Below are 15,174 nucleotides of genomic sequence, written 5' to 3'. Positions count from 1 at the left end.
AACGGAGTGTCCAGAAAGAGTGGACAGGTCGCACAATGAGGTGATGGGAGCGACATGTGTTTGGATGACTTTGTTCTAAAGAGACGGCGTTTCTCATGTCTGTCATCTGTCCTTCTCTGAGCACGCGGGATAGAGAGGAGAAAGAGGCTCATTTGGAATTGGGTGTGTGGGACAAGTGCAAATTAAGTGGACAGTACTACAACAAAGGATATTGAAGACAGATGATGATTTATCAATCAGGAAATATTGATTTTGACCTTCAACACTGGCTTTTTTATGTATTTATTTACTGGGCTGGGCTATGATCTGTTACAATTAGCAATGTCTAGTGAGTTGCATAATCTTTAATACAAATTTGCCATTAGAATATATATATATATATATATATATATATATATATATATATATATATATATATATATATATATATAAACGTTCCAAAGTGCTCATGGAGAGCCAGTCTAAGTTTATCAAGGTTGAAAGTGCTTTTACAAGACAAGAGCAGGAGATAAAAAGCCTTTTTTATCTGGGCTTTGTCATTATTTCAAACATTTAAAAGCATGCTTTCTTTCCCTCATGTAGCGGCTCTCATCGTTCTTCTTCAGGGTGTAACTCACAGCATTTCAATTTGATAATCAGGAGATAACCTGAAGGTGCTTTTAAAATGTTTTAAATAATGACATAGACCACATAAAATAAAGACTTTTTTATACTTGTTTTACATGAAGAGTTCTTGACTCCTGCTTTTTTCTTGAAAAAAATAAATAAATGTATATATATTAGATATTTTCTTATCAGGCACAATAGTCAATGTCGCAACAAACTGAATTAATCCCAAGCTCCTCCATCTGACAGAAATGTATGGATTTTGAAATTAAAACTTTGAAAAAGGCTGAGGAGCGTAAAATAGCCTTGATTTAGTTTCTTTGAAGTTGTTTTTGTTTTTTGTTTTTTTAACCGAGTTAAGGCATGAACATATCAGTTTTTATATATGTATTTTAAGTAAAAAATATTGTGCCAAAAATAGATTAAAATATCACAATATGCATCTCTATTTTCATTACATTTTGTTGTTAAAATACATGATGTTTATTTATAGCTAAATAAGCTCATAAACATATATGCTTGAAGTGTTTTCACTAAAACAACCTGCCCACTACATGTATGCATTTATTGTACAAATGCTATTATAACCCTCCAAAGGCCATACAAACTACATCTTGACAACCTAGCTTTCAACTGTTTAATAGTTTCAAACTCCACTCTACTCTCTTCATGCTCTATTGTTCTGTCTTTCCCGTGTACTCCGTCAGATATGAACTGTTAATGTAGAGTTCAAACTTCTCTCGCGGTGTAAGACGTCAACAGGATTCATGTCGACGAGTGTCGCGCAAACTGTAATCATCATTTCCCCCGTTTCCATCAAGAGAAAGGACCCTCTCCGGTAACTGACACAGGCGGCTGAGGATGCATTATGAAATCAGTGAATTTTCTGCCACTGGCCCTTCCTTTTGAGCCTGCTCGATAATTAGTAATCATCACAAAGCAAGGGCGACGGAAATACTGCATTCTTCTGCGCTGTCAACTTTTTCTCTCACACAAACGGGGTTGCTGCTCCAAGCCAATTGGCTGAATCAGACTTAATAACAACCTGACAGAGCCTTCCCTCCCCCACGCACAAAAGGGAGGTGTCATTTCATCAACCCGGGCTGACCTGCACATCGGGTAAATAGACCCATCCAAAATGAAGGGGAAAAGACTGGAAAAAGCTGCTTTCGATCTGTAAACTTTACTTGGATGTTTAACTTTTCAAACAAAGAAACAAACAACTCTAAATGGGGAAAAAAAAGAAAAGTTAATGAAAAACAATGGTGCATAAAGTACATTGAATTAGGACGATATGGCAACAATCACAACGTTTTTCTTCATATTGTTCTTATGAAAAATTATACTGACTTCAACTCAACTAAATAGTGATTTACTCAAAAATCAAAACCCTTTTGAGTTACATTTCAAAAGTTGTAGTGTATTGAAAGGTAATAGCTATACTGTCTGGTGGTTGAGTGGTTAAGGTCACTTATGCCTGGCTACATGTGTCATGAGTTTGAATCCCGGCTCTGACTATTTACTGCAAGTCCTCCCTATATATATTTCTTTTAGTAGTTATTGCAATATTGGTAGTTGTGCTAGTTTTCAAATACTAAATACACTGCCTGAAAAAAGGTCATTGCAGGAAAAATGGTCACTCGCCTTTAGCTTTGATTACAGCACATGTTGATTACAGCACATGTTCGCTGTGACATAGTTTCAATAAGCATCTGCAATATTAAAAGGCTTATTTCCATCCAGCGTTGCATTATTTTTCACACAGATCTTGTATTGATGATGTGAGAGAGTGACCGCTGCACAAAGCCTTCTCCTGCTCGTCCCAAACACGCTCACTGTGGGTCAGATCTGGAGTAGATTAGTCTCTGCTTCGCCTTTAGACGTTTTCTATGCTCGATGCCAATGATTTGACCCTTCTCAAACACACATCTTTTACATGACCACGGGATTTGTCTTTCCACATGGTCGTTTCAGAAATGAGAAAACACTCACTGCATCAGTTGGGTTTGAATACCTTGTTTCAGCTGAAAGATCATCGCCCATGCAGCAGTTTTCCAGCAGGAGGCGTGTTTTTGTATTTTTGGACATACGTATTTGCATTTTCATAAAGTGCAAAATGTGTGTCCAAATGTTTTAATATCACCAACGACAGACCATTGTACAATTAGTAAAGTCCACGCCATCTGATTGTCTCCATGTGATTGCTTGTTGATTAATGTTCCACAGTATGCCATTAAACTCAGGTAGCACTAGGCCTGGTCACATGTTACAGTAACTGGAACAACCTGCTCAAAATAAGATCCTGTGCTGTTCATGGTGGCGTTTTTTTTTTTTAACAATAAAAACAAAATTGATGGATGTTTTATCACTGGCACTGCCCTAAACTGGTTAAGGTCCTATCTGGAAGACAGGAAGTACTTTGTTGAAATTGGTAGCTGTGTCTCAGACCACATGACCCTGACCTGTGGAGTGCCCCAAGGGTCAGTCCTGGGTCCCCTTCTGTTCAACCTCTACATGCTGCCGTTGGGTCAGTTGATACGCAGTGAAAATGTGTCCTATCACAATTATGCAGACAACACTCAGATCTATGTTTCACTATCGGCAGGTGACTCTGGACCAGTAGATTCACTCTGTCACTGCATCCAACAGATCAGTGTGTGGATACAAAACAACTTTCTCCAGCTGAACTCAGACAAGACTGAAATAATCGTTTTTGGCCCACAGAAACAAAGAGAAAGTGTTAGCGGTCACCTCCAGAGTCTCGCTCTAAAACCTACAAACCAAATTAGAAATCTGGGGGTAATAATGGACTCAGAGTTGAACTTTAATAGCCACGTCAAATCAATAACATCAGCAGCTTTTTACCATCTAAAAAACATTGCCAAAATCAAAAATATACTGTCAAAACCAGATTTAGAGAGACTTATCCATGCGTTTGTCTCTAGTAGATTAGACTACTGTAACGGCCTGCTCACTGGCCTCTCCAAACGAGCTGTAAAACAGCTGCAGTACATCCAGAACGCTGCTGCTCGGGTCCTGACCAGAACCAGGAAGTACCATCACATTAGTCCTGATCTCAGGTCTCTGCACTGGCTCCTGTGGCTCAGAGAATAGACTTTAAAGCAGCTCTGCTTGTGTACAAGTCTCTCCATGGCCTAGCACCAAAGTACATCTTGGATATGTTAGTGCCATATGAACCATCTCGGACTCTGAGGACCTCAGGGACCGGCCTCCTGCTGGTGCCAGAGTCAGGACTAAACATGGACCGGCCTCCTGCTGGTGCCAGAGTCAGGACAAAACATGGGGAATCTGCGTTTCAGTTTTATGCAGCTAAAATCTGGAACAGTCTTCTACTCTGACAATGTTCAAATCTAAGCTAAAAACAGTTTTGTTTAGCTGCGCATATGACTGAAAGGATTTTTTCTTTGCACTCTTCTCTTTTGTTTGTGATTTTATTAGTTTAGAAAATCAGTTGAACTGATAATTTTTTATTTAGTTAATTTTATTGTATTTCTGTTTCTGTCATTTCTTTGTGATTTGAATGCATTTTTCCTGCTGTGTGAAGCACTTTGAATTGCCTTGTGTATGAAATGTGCTCTACAAATAAACTTGCCTTGCCTTATACTTGTGGATGTTTTATACTTGTGGAGATACATTACAGGTTAACTAGTCAGCAATTTAAGAGTCGTTTCTTTGGTACATTGAGACTTGTTAAGCACACATTTAACCAAATAATGTATGAAATATGGTGACAAAAGGCTTCTAAATGGAGAATATTTACTCATGTTTATTCCTTTTTGACATTTTGATCCAATAATGCCACCGTCTTTGTGATGAAGGTCTTTTTGCATGTATTTTAGAGTCTGTAAAGTCCAAAATAACGACTATGATGATCAAAATATGCTTACAGTTATTTGTTTCAGTCGATTTAATTGTCGCAGCCCCACTTCAGATGCAGCATTGTTTTAAAGCCCTTCACCACAATGGAACCAACTTGAACGCTGACGGACCGCGAATTCAAAACAAATAATAATATAAATGTCACAGTGGGCTCGAGCGAGACCTCCTGTAGCCTGTGGTGACGGCGGAAAGACGGTGAGAGAGAGAGAGAGCGGCGCCCGAGCGAGGACAGTAACACAATCAGCCGTGATGATGGGTGCAGATATTTATAATCAGACGGAGCCGGGCCGCAGGTCATTACTTGATTATCGTCTGGAGAGGATTGTCAAGTCCGCGCGCTCCTCCGTCCGCCCCCTCATTGTGATGGGCCGTGGGCTTTCCCCCCCTCCTCCTCCGGCTCGTCCCAGTCACACCAATCCACGCACAGTCAAAGAGAACATTTACATCTCCGTGAATCGTAAATGAACGACACTATATTATGCTGTCAGACAAGCCCAAACCAAGTTAAATACACTGACGACACATTCAAATGATGCTGCACCGCTTTATGTACAGCCTTCGTTCACTAATGCCTCTAATATTGCTCGCTCTGAAGAAAAAATGTGTTAGATGTGTTAGTTGTAGTGGTAGTAGTAGTAGTAGTAGGTAGTGGTGGTAGTAGTAGTAGTTAGTAGTAGGTGGTAGTAGTAGATAGTAGTAGGTAGTAGGTACTAGTGGTAGTAGTAGTAGATAGTAGTAGGTGCTAGTAGTAGTGGTAGTAGTAGATAGTAGTAGGTAGTAGGTGCTAGTAGTATTAGGTAGTAGTTGAAGTGGTAGTAGTAGTAGTAGTAGTGGCCAACAAGTTTTTGTAATGATCTATAGTGTATTCCAGGCCTTACATACAAACAGCAGCTATAAACACCCTCATTTTTAACAAAAAACTTAGGCGAGGATAAATAAAAACCTTTTTTGTGGATGTTCCAAGATGTATAACTTTTGTTCAGTCAGACTTAGAGTAGTTCTGACTGTTGAGGGTAAAAAATCTTATGATTTATCTGTGTGTATTATGAATGCTTTATTGTTTTAACTCTGTGACTTGCTTGTTGTTTTTAGCCTCTGTTATGTAGCACTTTGAGATTCCATTGGAATGTAAAGTGCATTACAAATAAAATGTATTATAATTATTATTATTAAATAGAGAACCTTTACACAGAGACTAAGTTTTTGTATATAATCCATATACTTATGGTTAAGTATGGTTTTAATTTGGAGAGGTGTCTTTAGAGACAGTTGGACAAAAATCTGCCCAAGGATAACAAGTTAACTCTTTTTCTGGTACAGAAGCACTGCTGCACCATCTGCCTGGACTCTGCGATCGACTATCGGACCCTGGACATGGACGCCGCAGGAAAACTCTACTACCTGTAAGTCGGAGTCGTCGTTTCCAGTAACTGTGGAAACATTTACATGGCCTGTCAAACCAGATCACATCACTACTATAATTAGATCTGATTTCTGCAGGTTTTTAGAGTAACTGTTTTACTGAGCACAATGAACATTAAAATAACTTTCAATCTTTAGCATTTTCTCTTTTGTTTTTCTCTTTGCAACATTAGTTTGCCCTTTTTCGCGTAATATTTATTGTCAAAACCTGCACAGCGTGAACAACCAGAAAGATGGAACTGTTTACATGACATTTCGATAATCCAATAACTCCAGAAATCAGATAATCATCGTATTTCTGGAGTTTATGTCAACACAGCCACAGTTAAATCCAGAGTCTATAATAAATCTATAATAATACATCAACTTAATTTATTATGAGGTACCAACAATTTCAAAAAGATTTTATCTCGACTATGTATTAATTCAGGAGATGATAAAAATGCTTTGTGCTTGTGTTCATAAAGATGACCTCGTACCAATCATGAAACATCTTTTAAATATGATATACTCTTAGGATTCCAGGCCAGTGGCAAAGTTTAGTCTTTTTATGTTCCTTTTAATCTTCTTCCATTTCTGTTTTGTTTGTGTTTTATAGCACAATGTTAGCCTTAAGAATTGTATTATTGCTCTTAATGTACGGACAAGGATTTCAAATATAAAAACGGGACGACAAGTGCCAGAACACATAAATGGACAGTCTTAAATACGAGGCCTTAGTAGAACAGCAGCACTGTAGCCACTTTCCAGCATCTGTTTGTTGGCCAACTCGACACAAGGTTATGTGGAAGCACAGAAGCGGTAATAGAATTAGCGCCAACAAGTTAGGTAGACACGAGAACAAGCCAAACAGACAAATAACGAGTGCAGCAACAGGAAGATTTATAAAGACCTACATTACCTTGGGAGACCCATGAAAAGAGTGAAAGAGGAATCAATAGAGCTTGAGAAAATGGCAGTGCTTTAAAAGCTAGTTGTCTGTTTTGCTCATTACATATACACACACACACACACACACACACACACCACTGATGCTCATCTCAGTATTTGGGCTTTCAAGTGCGTTGGTCTTTTCACTGTATGTAAATAGAGCCTTTTACCTGCAGTTAAAACACACGCACACTTCTCCATCTAATTTCGATGCGCATTCATGGGCTAATGCTGGTCTTTACAGCCTAACATCCTGTTCTTTGGCGACGGAGTGAAAAGCTAAGCACCTCCCCACTCGTGCACTCCACGCCGCCACCGTTTGATGTAGCCACTTCAGCGTTATTAATTTCATATCCTATTATTAATACTCTATTATGTGTGACTGTGTGTGCGACTCCCACAGCACTCAGGAGCCGGGCTCGGGCTCCTTCTTGGACATGCTGTTCGACGAGCTGGCCTTGCAGCAGAAGAGTGGTAAGAGCTGCATGGGGTTTGTAGAGAGATCAAGTAGAGCCATCGGACTGGAAATATGGAAATGTATTGTGTTCTCAGTCAGGATGACATAGCTGATATTAGCCCATGAACATAATATTGTGCAATAATATGCATACATAATATAAAAATATATGTCAAATATGAAGTTACTGTAAAAGTTTATATTGTAAGAAAGTATCAAGACTATTGCTTCACATATCAGTATCAAGATTAAAAAAACAAGAAATGAAAATTGTCCAAAATTCTAAAATGTATTAGTAGATTAACTGTCAGACCTAGTATAATTTGTTGATACATTTTTGTAGCTATAGTTCCTCGGGTGCTCAGTGTCCAGGGCAGAGAAGTGACTCTGAGGAAAACCTGTGGCTCTGTCGCCGACTGCACGTTTGAAGAGCTGTGTGGACAAGTGAGTTACTTTTAGTTTACATCAAACAAATCTGCAGTGTTTCCAACCCACACAACAGTGAGATGCAGATTAGGCCCGGCTTTGCTCTTGTTTTGCCTCTTTATTTCACTTGTTCATTTCACTTGTTCATTTCACTTCTGTTTTTGTCCAAACCTAAAAGAGCTTCACACTCTCCACTGCATTAACACTGCCACATGTATTAGTTTTGTCACAGAATCATTTTAATTATAACATGTCCTTAAATTATATACTGTGCCTAAAAAGAGTTAACAAAATACCTGACACATGCTTCTTCTCCATCTTCTCCTTCTTCTTCTCCATCTTCTCCTTCTTCTTCTCCTTTTTCTCCTTCTTTTTTAAAACAAATAAATAATAATATAATAAATAATCCAATACACAACTTGCTTCTCATGAAAAACAGCTCAACTTCAAAGCTTATAAAATAACTGCCCAAACCCACAGAAGCTCCTGCTATAATAAACGTACTTCTTCTGTTGTGAAAACGTGTCCTCACTCGTCCAAGAAGGTGCCCTGACGTTCTCCACACCGAAACATCTGAAACGTGTGGAAACGAATGGACGCTCTCCTTTCTCGGGGTCGTATCTCGTCCCGTAAGCGTATTCTGGACAGAGGAAGTGTTTTTGCTTGTTCTGTGTTGTACATAGGAAAACATAGACGCACGGCAGGCAGTTATTACGTGACAACAGCTTTTACATTTATATAGGATGTATTTGGCATTAAGTGAACATGTTGTTATGTGTTGGGAGCAGAAAAAGAACCTAAACGTACACTTATTTGCAGTTGAACCTGTGCATTGCTGGTACGGACTTAATTCAGAGCGTTGTGTGGTGTTCCAACACGTGAAGGTGAAGCAAAAGCCCGAATCCAGAAACGACCATCGCACAAACCGATGAAGAGTCACAGTGTTTGTCCGGTTCACGCGTTATGACCACGTGTTAATTTGAATTTTCCAGCCTCTCGGTGCCGGCGACTACCTCGAGATCGCCAGGTCGTTCGACACGGTCTTCATCCGCCGCGTTCCCGTTCTGACCCTGGATCTGAAGGACGCGGCCAAGCGCTTCACCACGCTCATAGACAACTTCTACGATCGGAAGGTGAGGCTTTTAAAAGTAGCTGTACCCGTGCTTTGTTGAGGAAATCTGTTTACCGTAGTTTCGGGACGATAAGTCGCACTGGAGTATAAGTCGCACCAGCCAAAAAATGCATAATAGAGAAGAAAAAAACATATATAAGTTGCACTGGAGTATGAAATCCAGTCGCAAGTGTGAAAATAACAAATAATATCACACATAAGTCGCTCGGAGTATAACTACATAAGTATAAATATAAGTATAAGTCGCACCCCGGCCAAAACTATGAAAAAAGGTGCGACTTGTTCAGAAATTGTTAGTTATTTTTAGCGATTACACACTGTTTTGTTTGTTTGTTTTCCTCCATGCTCCAGGTGAGAGTTGTGGTACAAGCTGCTGCTCCTTTACATCGACTCTTCCTTCAAACCGGAGGAAGCGAACGAGATCGACAGCTGCTCGACGACCTGGGGCTGAGTGATGTGAGTTTATCGCCACGGAAATCGCTTAAACGAGATGCTGATCGCACTACGTAACATTTCTGGTGTTTAGTCTGCAGCTGTATGGCATTAAACCGCTCAATCTTAACATTTATTCAATCATTGCTCAAAAAAATAACCTGAAAACCATGTATTCTTAGATTGCCACTCCACAGATCTGACCCGTAACTTGATCTGGCACCGCAAACCGCTTTAATGCCACGCTCTGAACCATTTCAAATAAAGCTATAACATTGCAGTGGAGACGAGCAGATGGCAGAACCTCCGCAATAAAAGTGCCGCAGTGCAACTTTAAACCTTTAATGTGATGTAATGTAATATATATGTTTTTAATTCCAGGAAGCCGGAGATCGTCTGTCTCTGTTCACTGCTGAGGAGGAGGTGTTTGCCTTCAGTCGAACAGTGTCTCGGCTGATGGAGATGCAGACGGAGAAATACTGGACCGAGGGCGACCGCAGAGCCAGAGAGAGACGAGCAAACCCTTAAACCCTTAAGCCCTTAAAGCCTTAACGCGAAACAGGCAAGCTTTTACCTCTGTGCAACCAAGGACCTCATTATTAGCAGTTTATACTTTCTGCTCACGCTGGACTTGTTTTGGTGGTGCAATACCGCGCCCTTGTGGACTCCTGACCAACAGCTGCAGCAAAGAACTGTGGCAAAGAACTGTGCTTCAGAATACTACCGCCATCTTGTGGAGGGATGTGAAAAGGACAGATAAATGCATACATTGTTAGACTGTTAAGACTCGAGCGTAGCGTGACAAACATTACATCGTGAATCTGCCAGAACGTGCATAGCTACGGATGGTGAGTTTAGTTCTTATATTGTTTTTGCAAGAATTTTATCATAAGTCGTTGTGCAATAGTTTATTTTGAGTTGTTACGTTACTTGTAGTTTTTCACTAATAATGTGCACGTTTTGTTGTTCTTATGTGGCCCTAAAGACTGGGGTAATTGTGGTGATTTTAGGCAGTGTGGCAGTTATTCAGTCGGTCCATAGGTGGCAGCAGAGAGCCGTTTAAAGCCACAGTTTGGTCACTGCATCGATCTAAAGATGAGGTCATTCTAGTGCACCACTGAAAGCTGCCTCACTTCAGTGAAAGCAGGGCAGAACCAGCATCCGAGTTATGATGATGTAATGGTTTGTCTACTCGAAGAAATATATATGTATATGAAGAAATTGTACTTGCATGAGCTACTTTTGGGTGCATTTGAGGTGAGTATAGATGAGACATGTAACAAATGATGTAAATTGAATGAATATGTTGGTATGGTAAGGGTTTCCTGCTGTGACTGTATGAATTATGAATCGTCAAATTTGTGTGTGATGAAATATTAAATATGCAAAGCTGAACAATGTTTTGTGTTAAACGACTCACTGCTTTATGTCTCAGTCCAGAGGGTCACAATCTTGAGGAATTCTCCCTCTTCTCTTTCATATCAGATGTAAAACACACAAAGGCTGATTCATCCCATCGTTGTCCACTCATGACATTGTGACATCTTAAATGCAACGAAAACCTCAGACTTCAATCATGATTAGGCTTTGTGTCCCTAGCCTTTTGGATTACGGGGAAGTGTATGAAAAAAACGGTATAATTTTCACACTTTTACATTTTATTACATCATTACAAGTTACTATCGGTATTATATGATTTGCATAATACATATTTCATTCTTTCGTTTTGTGTTTTTCCGACACAATCGCCTAAATTCACCCCAAGGTTTATGGGACCAACACAAATATACACCAGTTACAGTACACCACTCTGTTTGCATGAAAGCCTAAGTTGAAATGGATACACTTTATATCAATATAGCCAAAGTGTGTCAAATAAAACAAGTGCCATTGTTCATGTCATGGAATTTGGTGTAAAGTACAGTGATAGAATGACCTTGTATTCTGCATGTCCTTTATTCCCATCAGCCTAAAACATACAGGCTTTGTTACATTAAGTAGCTACAGATTTATTATTTTATTCATAGTATTTGTTTCTTGGTGGTTTCCCTGGACACAGCCTTGGCGCACGAGCGTGTCCACGTGCACCTGAAGTGTGGACAGCGCGGGACAGACAAAGGAGAGGGCACTTTTATGTCCAGCAAAGAGGAGGAGGAGGAGGAGGAGGAGGAGGAGGAGGAGGCAGGGGGTTATCTACGGTTAATCACGGCATGACGTCATCGCGCACAGGACGCAGAAGGGAGACCGCGAGGAACAGGTAGGTAATTTATAATGATCAGTATTTTGTTTTTTTTAATTACTCACATATGCACTTGGACTACGTTTGGTTTAGATGTATCTTTAACAATGCCAGTGATTATATTTTGATTCAAACTATTACATATTTTCAAGAGCTATACATCTAATGCCACTTTGATTAGCCTATACTTTTAATAAACGTAATCATTTAGACTGTCTTAACACTCTACACTTTATTTCGTACAGTTTGTGTTGTGTTTTGTGCTTTATTTTGTATTGTAAAATCACCTTTGTTATAAAAAAAACTTGTTGATTGATTGATTAACCAATAAGAAAATGTCTATTAGTTTATATTTTGATTACTTGACCAGGGATAGCTTGAAATGTAGAATAAAAGTGCAAAAGCAGGAGCCAGAGCAGCTATAAACACACGCAGTCCTTAAACAGTGTAATCACCGTGTACCTTATTGACCCTTCTGTGTACTTCTGTGTACTTCTGTGTACTTCTGTGTACTTCCCGGGGTAAATATACTTGACTTGTCCCGATCTGAGCCGTGTTATCGCGCGCGTCTCTCGCACTGCGCACCGCAACATGTCAGGACGCGTCCCGGCCCCGCGTGTCCCGGGCCCTCTCGCACGCGCGCGTGTCTCTTTAAAAGCCTCCCCCCGCCCCGCCCCTCCCCTCCCGCGCGCGCGCTCCGCTCTGGGGGCCGGGCTCTGTGCGAGCTCGCGTGCGTGTGTCGGAGTGTGTAACTGCGCGTATGGAGCGCAACGCGAGCTATGTACAGTCGGTAGTAAAGCCCGTGAGTGAGGTGGCAGCCCCGGGACTCGCGCTCGTACGGGACATTTGCGTAACAGCCGCGCGCGCTCAGACGTGAAGAGGGGATGACAGCACGAGGACGCGGCGGACGCTGATCGACGTTTAGTGAGCGTTTCGAGCAAAGCGGCGCCTGTGCGAGGTATTGATTGGTGCGCATGCTTTTGCCATTCACTATTACATGTTCCTAATATTCCCGTGACTGGGAGTGAACCCGTTTGTTTTGGTCCGCGCGCCCCGCGGGTCCAGGCGCGCGCGTCACGGCGACATGTCACCGCTGATAGACGCGTGTTCTGTGTCTTCAACAGGCGAGAGTAAGTTGTGGCAGTGAAATACATCAACAAAGAACCAGCGGCGCATTCATGGGACGCGACTTTGACAGCTCCTCGCTTCTTCTGGCCTAACTTTTGTTTGTGATCGAGCTGCGGGTCTGCGACAGGGCAATGGCTGAGGCGGCGCTGCACGACCCGCTCCAGGACGTTGCCATCGACCCGGATTTCGAGCCCCAGAAGCGGCCGCGCTCCTGCACCTGGCCGCTGCCCAGGCCGGACTCGAGCGCCGCGAAGCCGGAGAACAACGACATCATCCCGGAGGAGGAGGACGACGAGGAGGACCGCGCGACGCCGACCGCCATCGACTCCGCGGCGCACGCGGAGGACCAGGGCAGCGGCGGCAGCCCCGTGGCCGACGGCTCGCTCTCCTCCCCTGGCCACGACAGCGGAGGCTCGCCGCTCAGCTCGCACTCTCCGTCGGCCACATCTGGCTCCGCGACCCCGGGCGCTTTGGCCACGCCGAGGAAAGCGTCGTCCCGCAGAAACGCCTGGGGCAACCTGTCCTACGCGGACCTCATCACCAAAGCCATCGAGAGCACGCCGGACAAGAGGCTGACACTGTCGCAGATCTACGACTGGATGGTCCGCTCCATCCCGTACTTCAAGGACAAAGGCGACAGTAACAGCTCCGCCGGGTGGAAGGTGAGTGGTTCCTCTGCAGATGCACATGCACACTCTGCCCCCTCCTTCCTCCATCAAAACAAAAACAAAACGCATGTGGCTGCACTCGCAAGAGCACGTTTTAATACCCCCCAAACCCCCGCGTGCACCGTTATTTGCACCATTGCTGTTCCACTAGGCTTAAGATGATGCGATTACGGTTGGATGGATGTGACGAGTGCGTGTGTTGAGTGGCAGAGGAGAACAGAGTGCCATCTGATGCAGCAGGTCTTTGTTCCTCTGAGGCTTGACTGAGGAGGTAGGATCCTTCTTCTGAGTCACATGGCTGGAATTGGGAGCAAACAGTGATCATTGCAACCGGTTTGACTGGAAGCGCAGTGGCTTATTGGACTGACGCAACCTTCACCTCTGGTTTTGAATATGAGAATATATTTACACATACTGAGCTCTGGTGTTTGAATAATCTGAGTCTTTCGCGTCCATTATCTTTTACTGTAACCAAAGCAGGATTGCCCTGCTTGTCATTTGTGTAAACTTTGGCAGCTTTTGCCATCCTTCTGGTTCAGGTGGGCAGCTGGCCAGATCCTGTCATAGGGGAATTACATAACCAGTCTGTCTGCACAAGTTGGATCGGAGTTGTCACCAATGATTGTTTTAGTAGTCAACGATTATTCCTAGTGTACGCCAATACTTTTTATGATTATCAACCAAATAAAGGTTGAAATCTGGTGATTGAAGGCTTTTAGATAGATAATATTTGCAAATAATGTGTATTATAGATGAAAATAACCAGAAATAATTGATTATTTTTGACATTTTGATTTATTGTTATGAAATATTACTTTTTATTGTATGTGTTTGGAGTCTGTATAGTCCAGATTACGATTATCAAACGATGACTATGATCATTTTTTTCTGTCTACAAGCCACAATTACCGTATTTTCGGGACTATAAGTCGCACCAGCCAAAGAATGCATAATAGAGAAGAAAAAAACATATATAAGTTGCACTGGAGTATGAAATGCGGTTGCAAGTGTGAAAATAACAAATCATATCACATATAAGTCGCTCCGGAGTATAAGTATAAATATAAGTCGCACCCCGGCCAAAACTATGAAAAAAGGTGCGACTTATAGTCCGAAAAAAAACTTTAGTTGATTAATCAGTGCAGTCATATGAGTAAGCAAGTAAGCAAGTAAGCAAGTTGTAAAAGATAAAGCCCTGTTGTAAAGTAGATGCCACCCTGTCCCACCCCGTCACCCAGAAGGTGTATGGAGTCTTGCATTAAATGAGCCAGTGAAAGGGCGGGGGCTCAGGGCAAAGGGGCACCCATCCCAGCTGAGGAATACTCCTCTGGAGGAGCCTATGGGCCATGTTTTGTCAAGCCGTCTCAAGTTGTGCCACGCGATATGCTTCGGTGACAACAAGCGGGGGAGAAAGGGGAGTTTGCGTGTCCCCCGTGGCCCCCGAATCAAGGCCAGGGTCACTGTCACCGCGCGGGCTGTTACTCCAGGAATGCGGGTCGGGAGGGCCAAGTTGCTGCCGGTTTAATATTACATGCTGTCCGTATGTCAGTAAATCTTGGCTGAAGTACACAAACTCCTCCTGCTTTACTTTCCGTTATGGTTTCTGATATGAAAAGCACAATAATGTTAATAGAATAATGTTCCCACAATAATGTTAATCTGACTCTGAGGACCTCAGGGACCGGCCTCCTGCTGGTGCCCAGAGTCAGGACAAAACATGGGGAATCTGCGTTTCAGTTTTATGCAGCTTAAATCTGGAACAGTCTTCCTGAAGATGTGAGACAGGCTTCTACTCTGACAATGTTCAAATCTAAGCTAAAAACAGTTTTGTTTA

The 15,174-nt window shown here is 42.1% G+C and overlaps 2 protein-coding genes across 2 annotated transcripts in view; both read left to right on the top strand.

Moving 5' to 3' along the window:
• The window catches only part of afg1lb (AFG1 like ATPase b), a 28,976-nt gene extending 18,357 nt beyond the window's left edge, over positions 1–10,619 (top strand). The window contains exons 8-13 of the mRNA XM_072443167.1: positions 5,827–5,909; positions 7,262–7,332; positions 7,659–7,759; positions 8,734–8,874; positions 9,225–9,329; positions 9,687–10,619. Coding sequence (XP_072299268.1) covers positions 5,827–5,909; positions 7,262–7,332; positions 7,659–7,759; positions 8,734–8,874; positions 9,225–9,329; positions 9,687–9,833 — 648 coding nt within the window. The 3' untranslated portion in view covers positions 9,834–10,619. The remainder of the gene's footprint in view (positions 1–5,826; positions 5,910–7,261; positions 7,333–7,658; positions 7,760–8,733; positions 8,875–9,224; positions 9,330–9,686) is intronic.
• Positions 10,620–12,385: 1,766 nt separating this feature from the next.
• foxo3b (forkhead box O3b) overlaps positions 12,386–15,174 on the top strand; it is a 42,303-nt gene continuing 39,514 nt past the window's right edge. Inside the window, exons 1-2 of the mRNA XM_072443156.1 lie at positions 12,386–12,502; positions 12,669–13,334. Of these exons, the coding sequence (XP_072299257.1) occupies positions 12,804–13,334 (531 nt within the window). The 5' untranslated portion in view covers positions 12,386–12,502; positions 12,669–12,803. The remainder of the gene's footprint in view (positions 12,503–12,668; positions 13,335–15,174) is intronic.

The sequence above is a fragment of the Eucyclogobius newberryi genome, unplaced genomic scaffold (genome assembly GCF_026437365.1).
Source record: "Eucyclogobius newberryi isolate DKJ021-1_F unplaced genomic scaffold, fEucNew1.0.hap1 SCAF_1, whole genome shotgun sequence".
NCBI lineage: Eukaryota > Metazoa > Chordata > Actinopteri > Gobiiformes > Gobiidae > Eucyclogobius > Eucyclogobius newberryi.
This window is presented reverse-complemented; position numbering and strand designations above follow the sequence as displayed.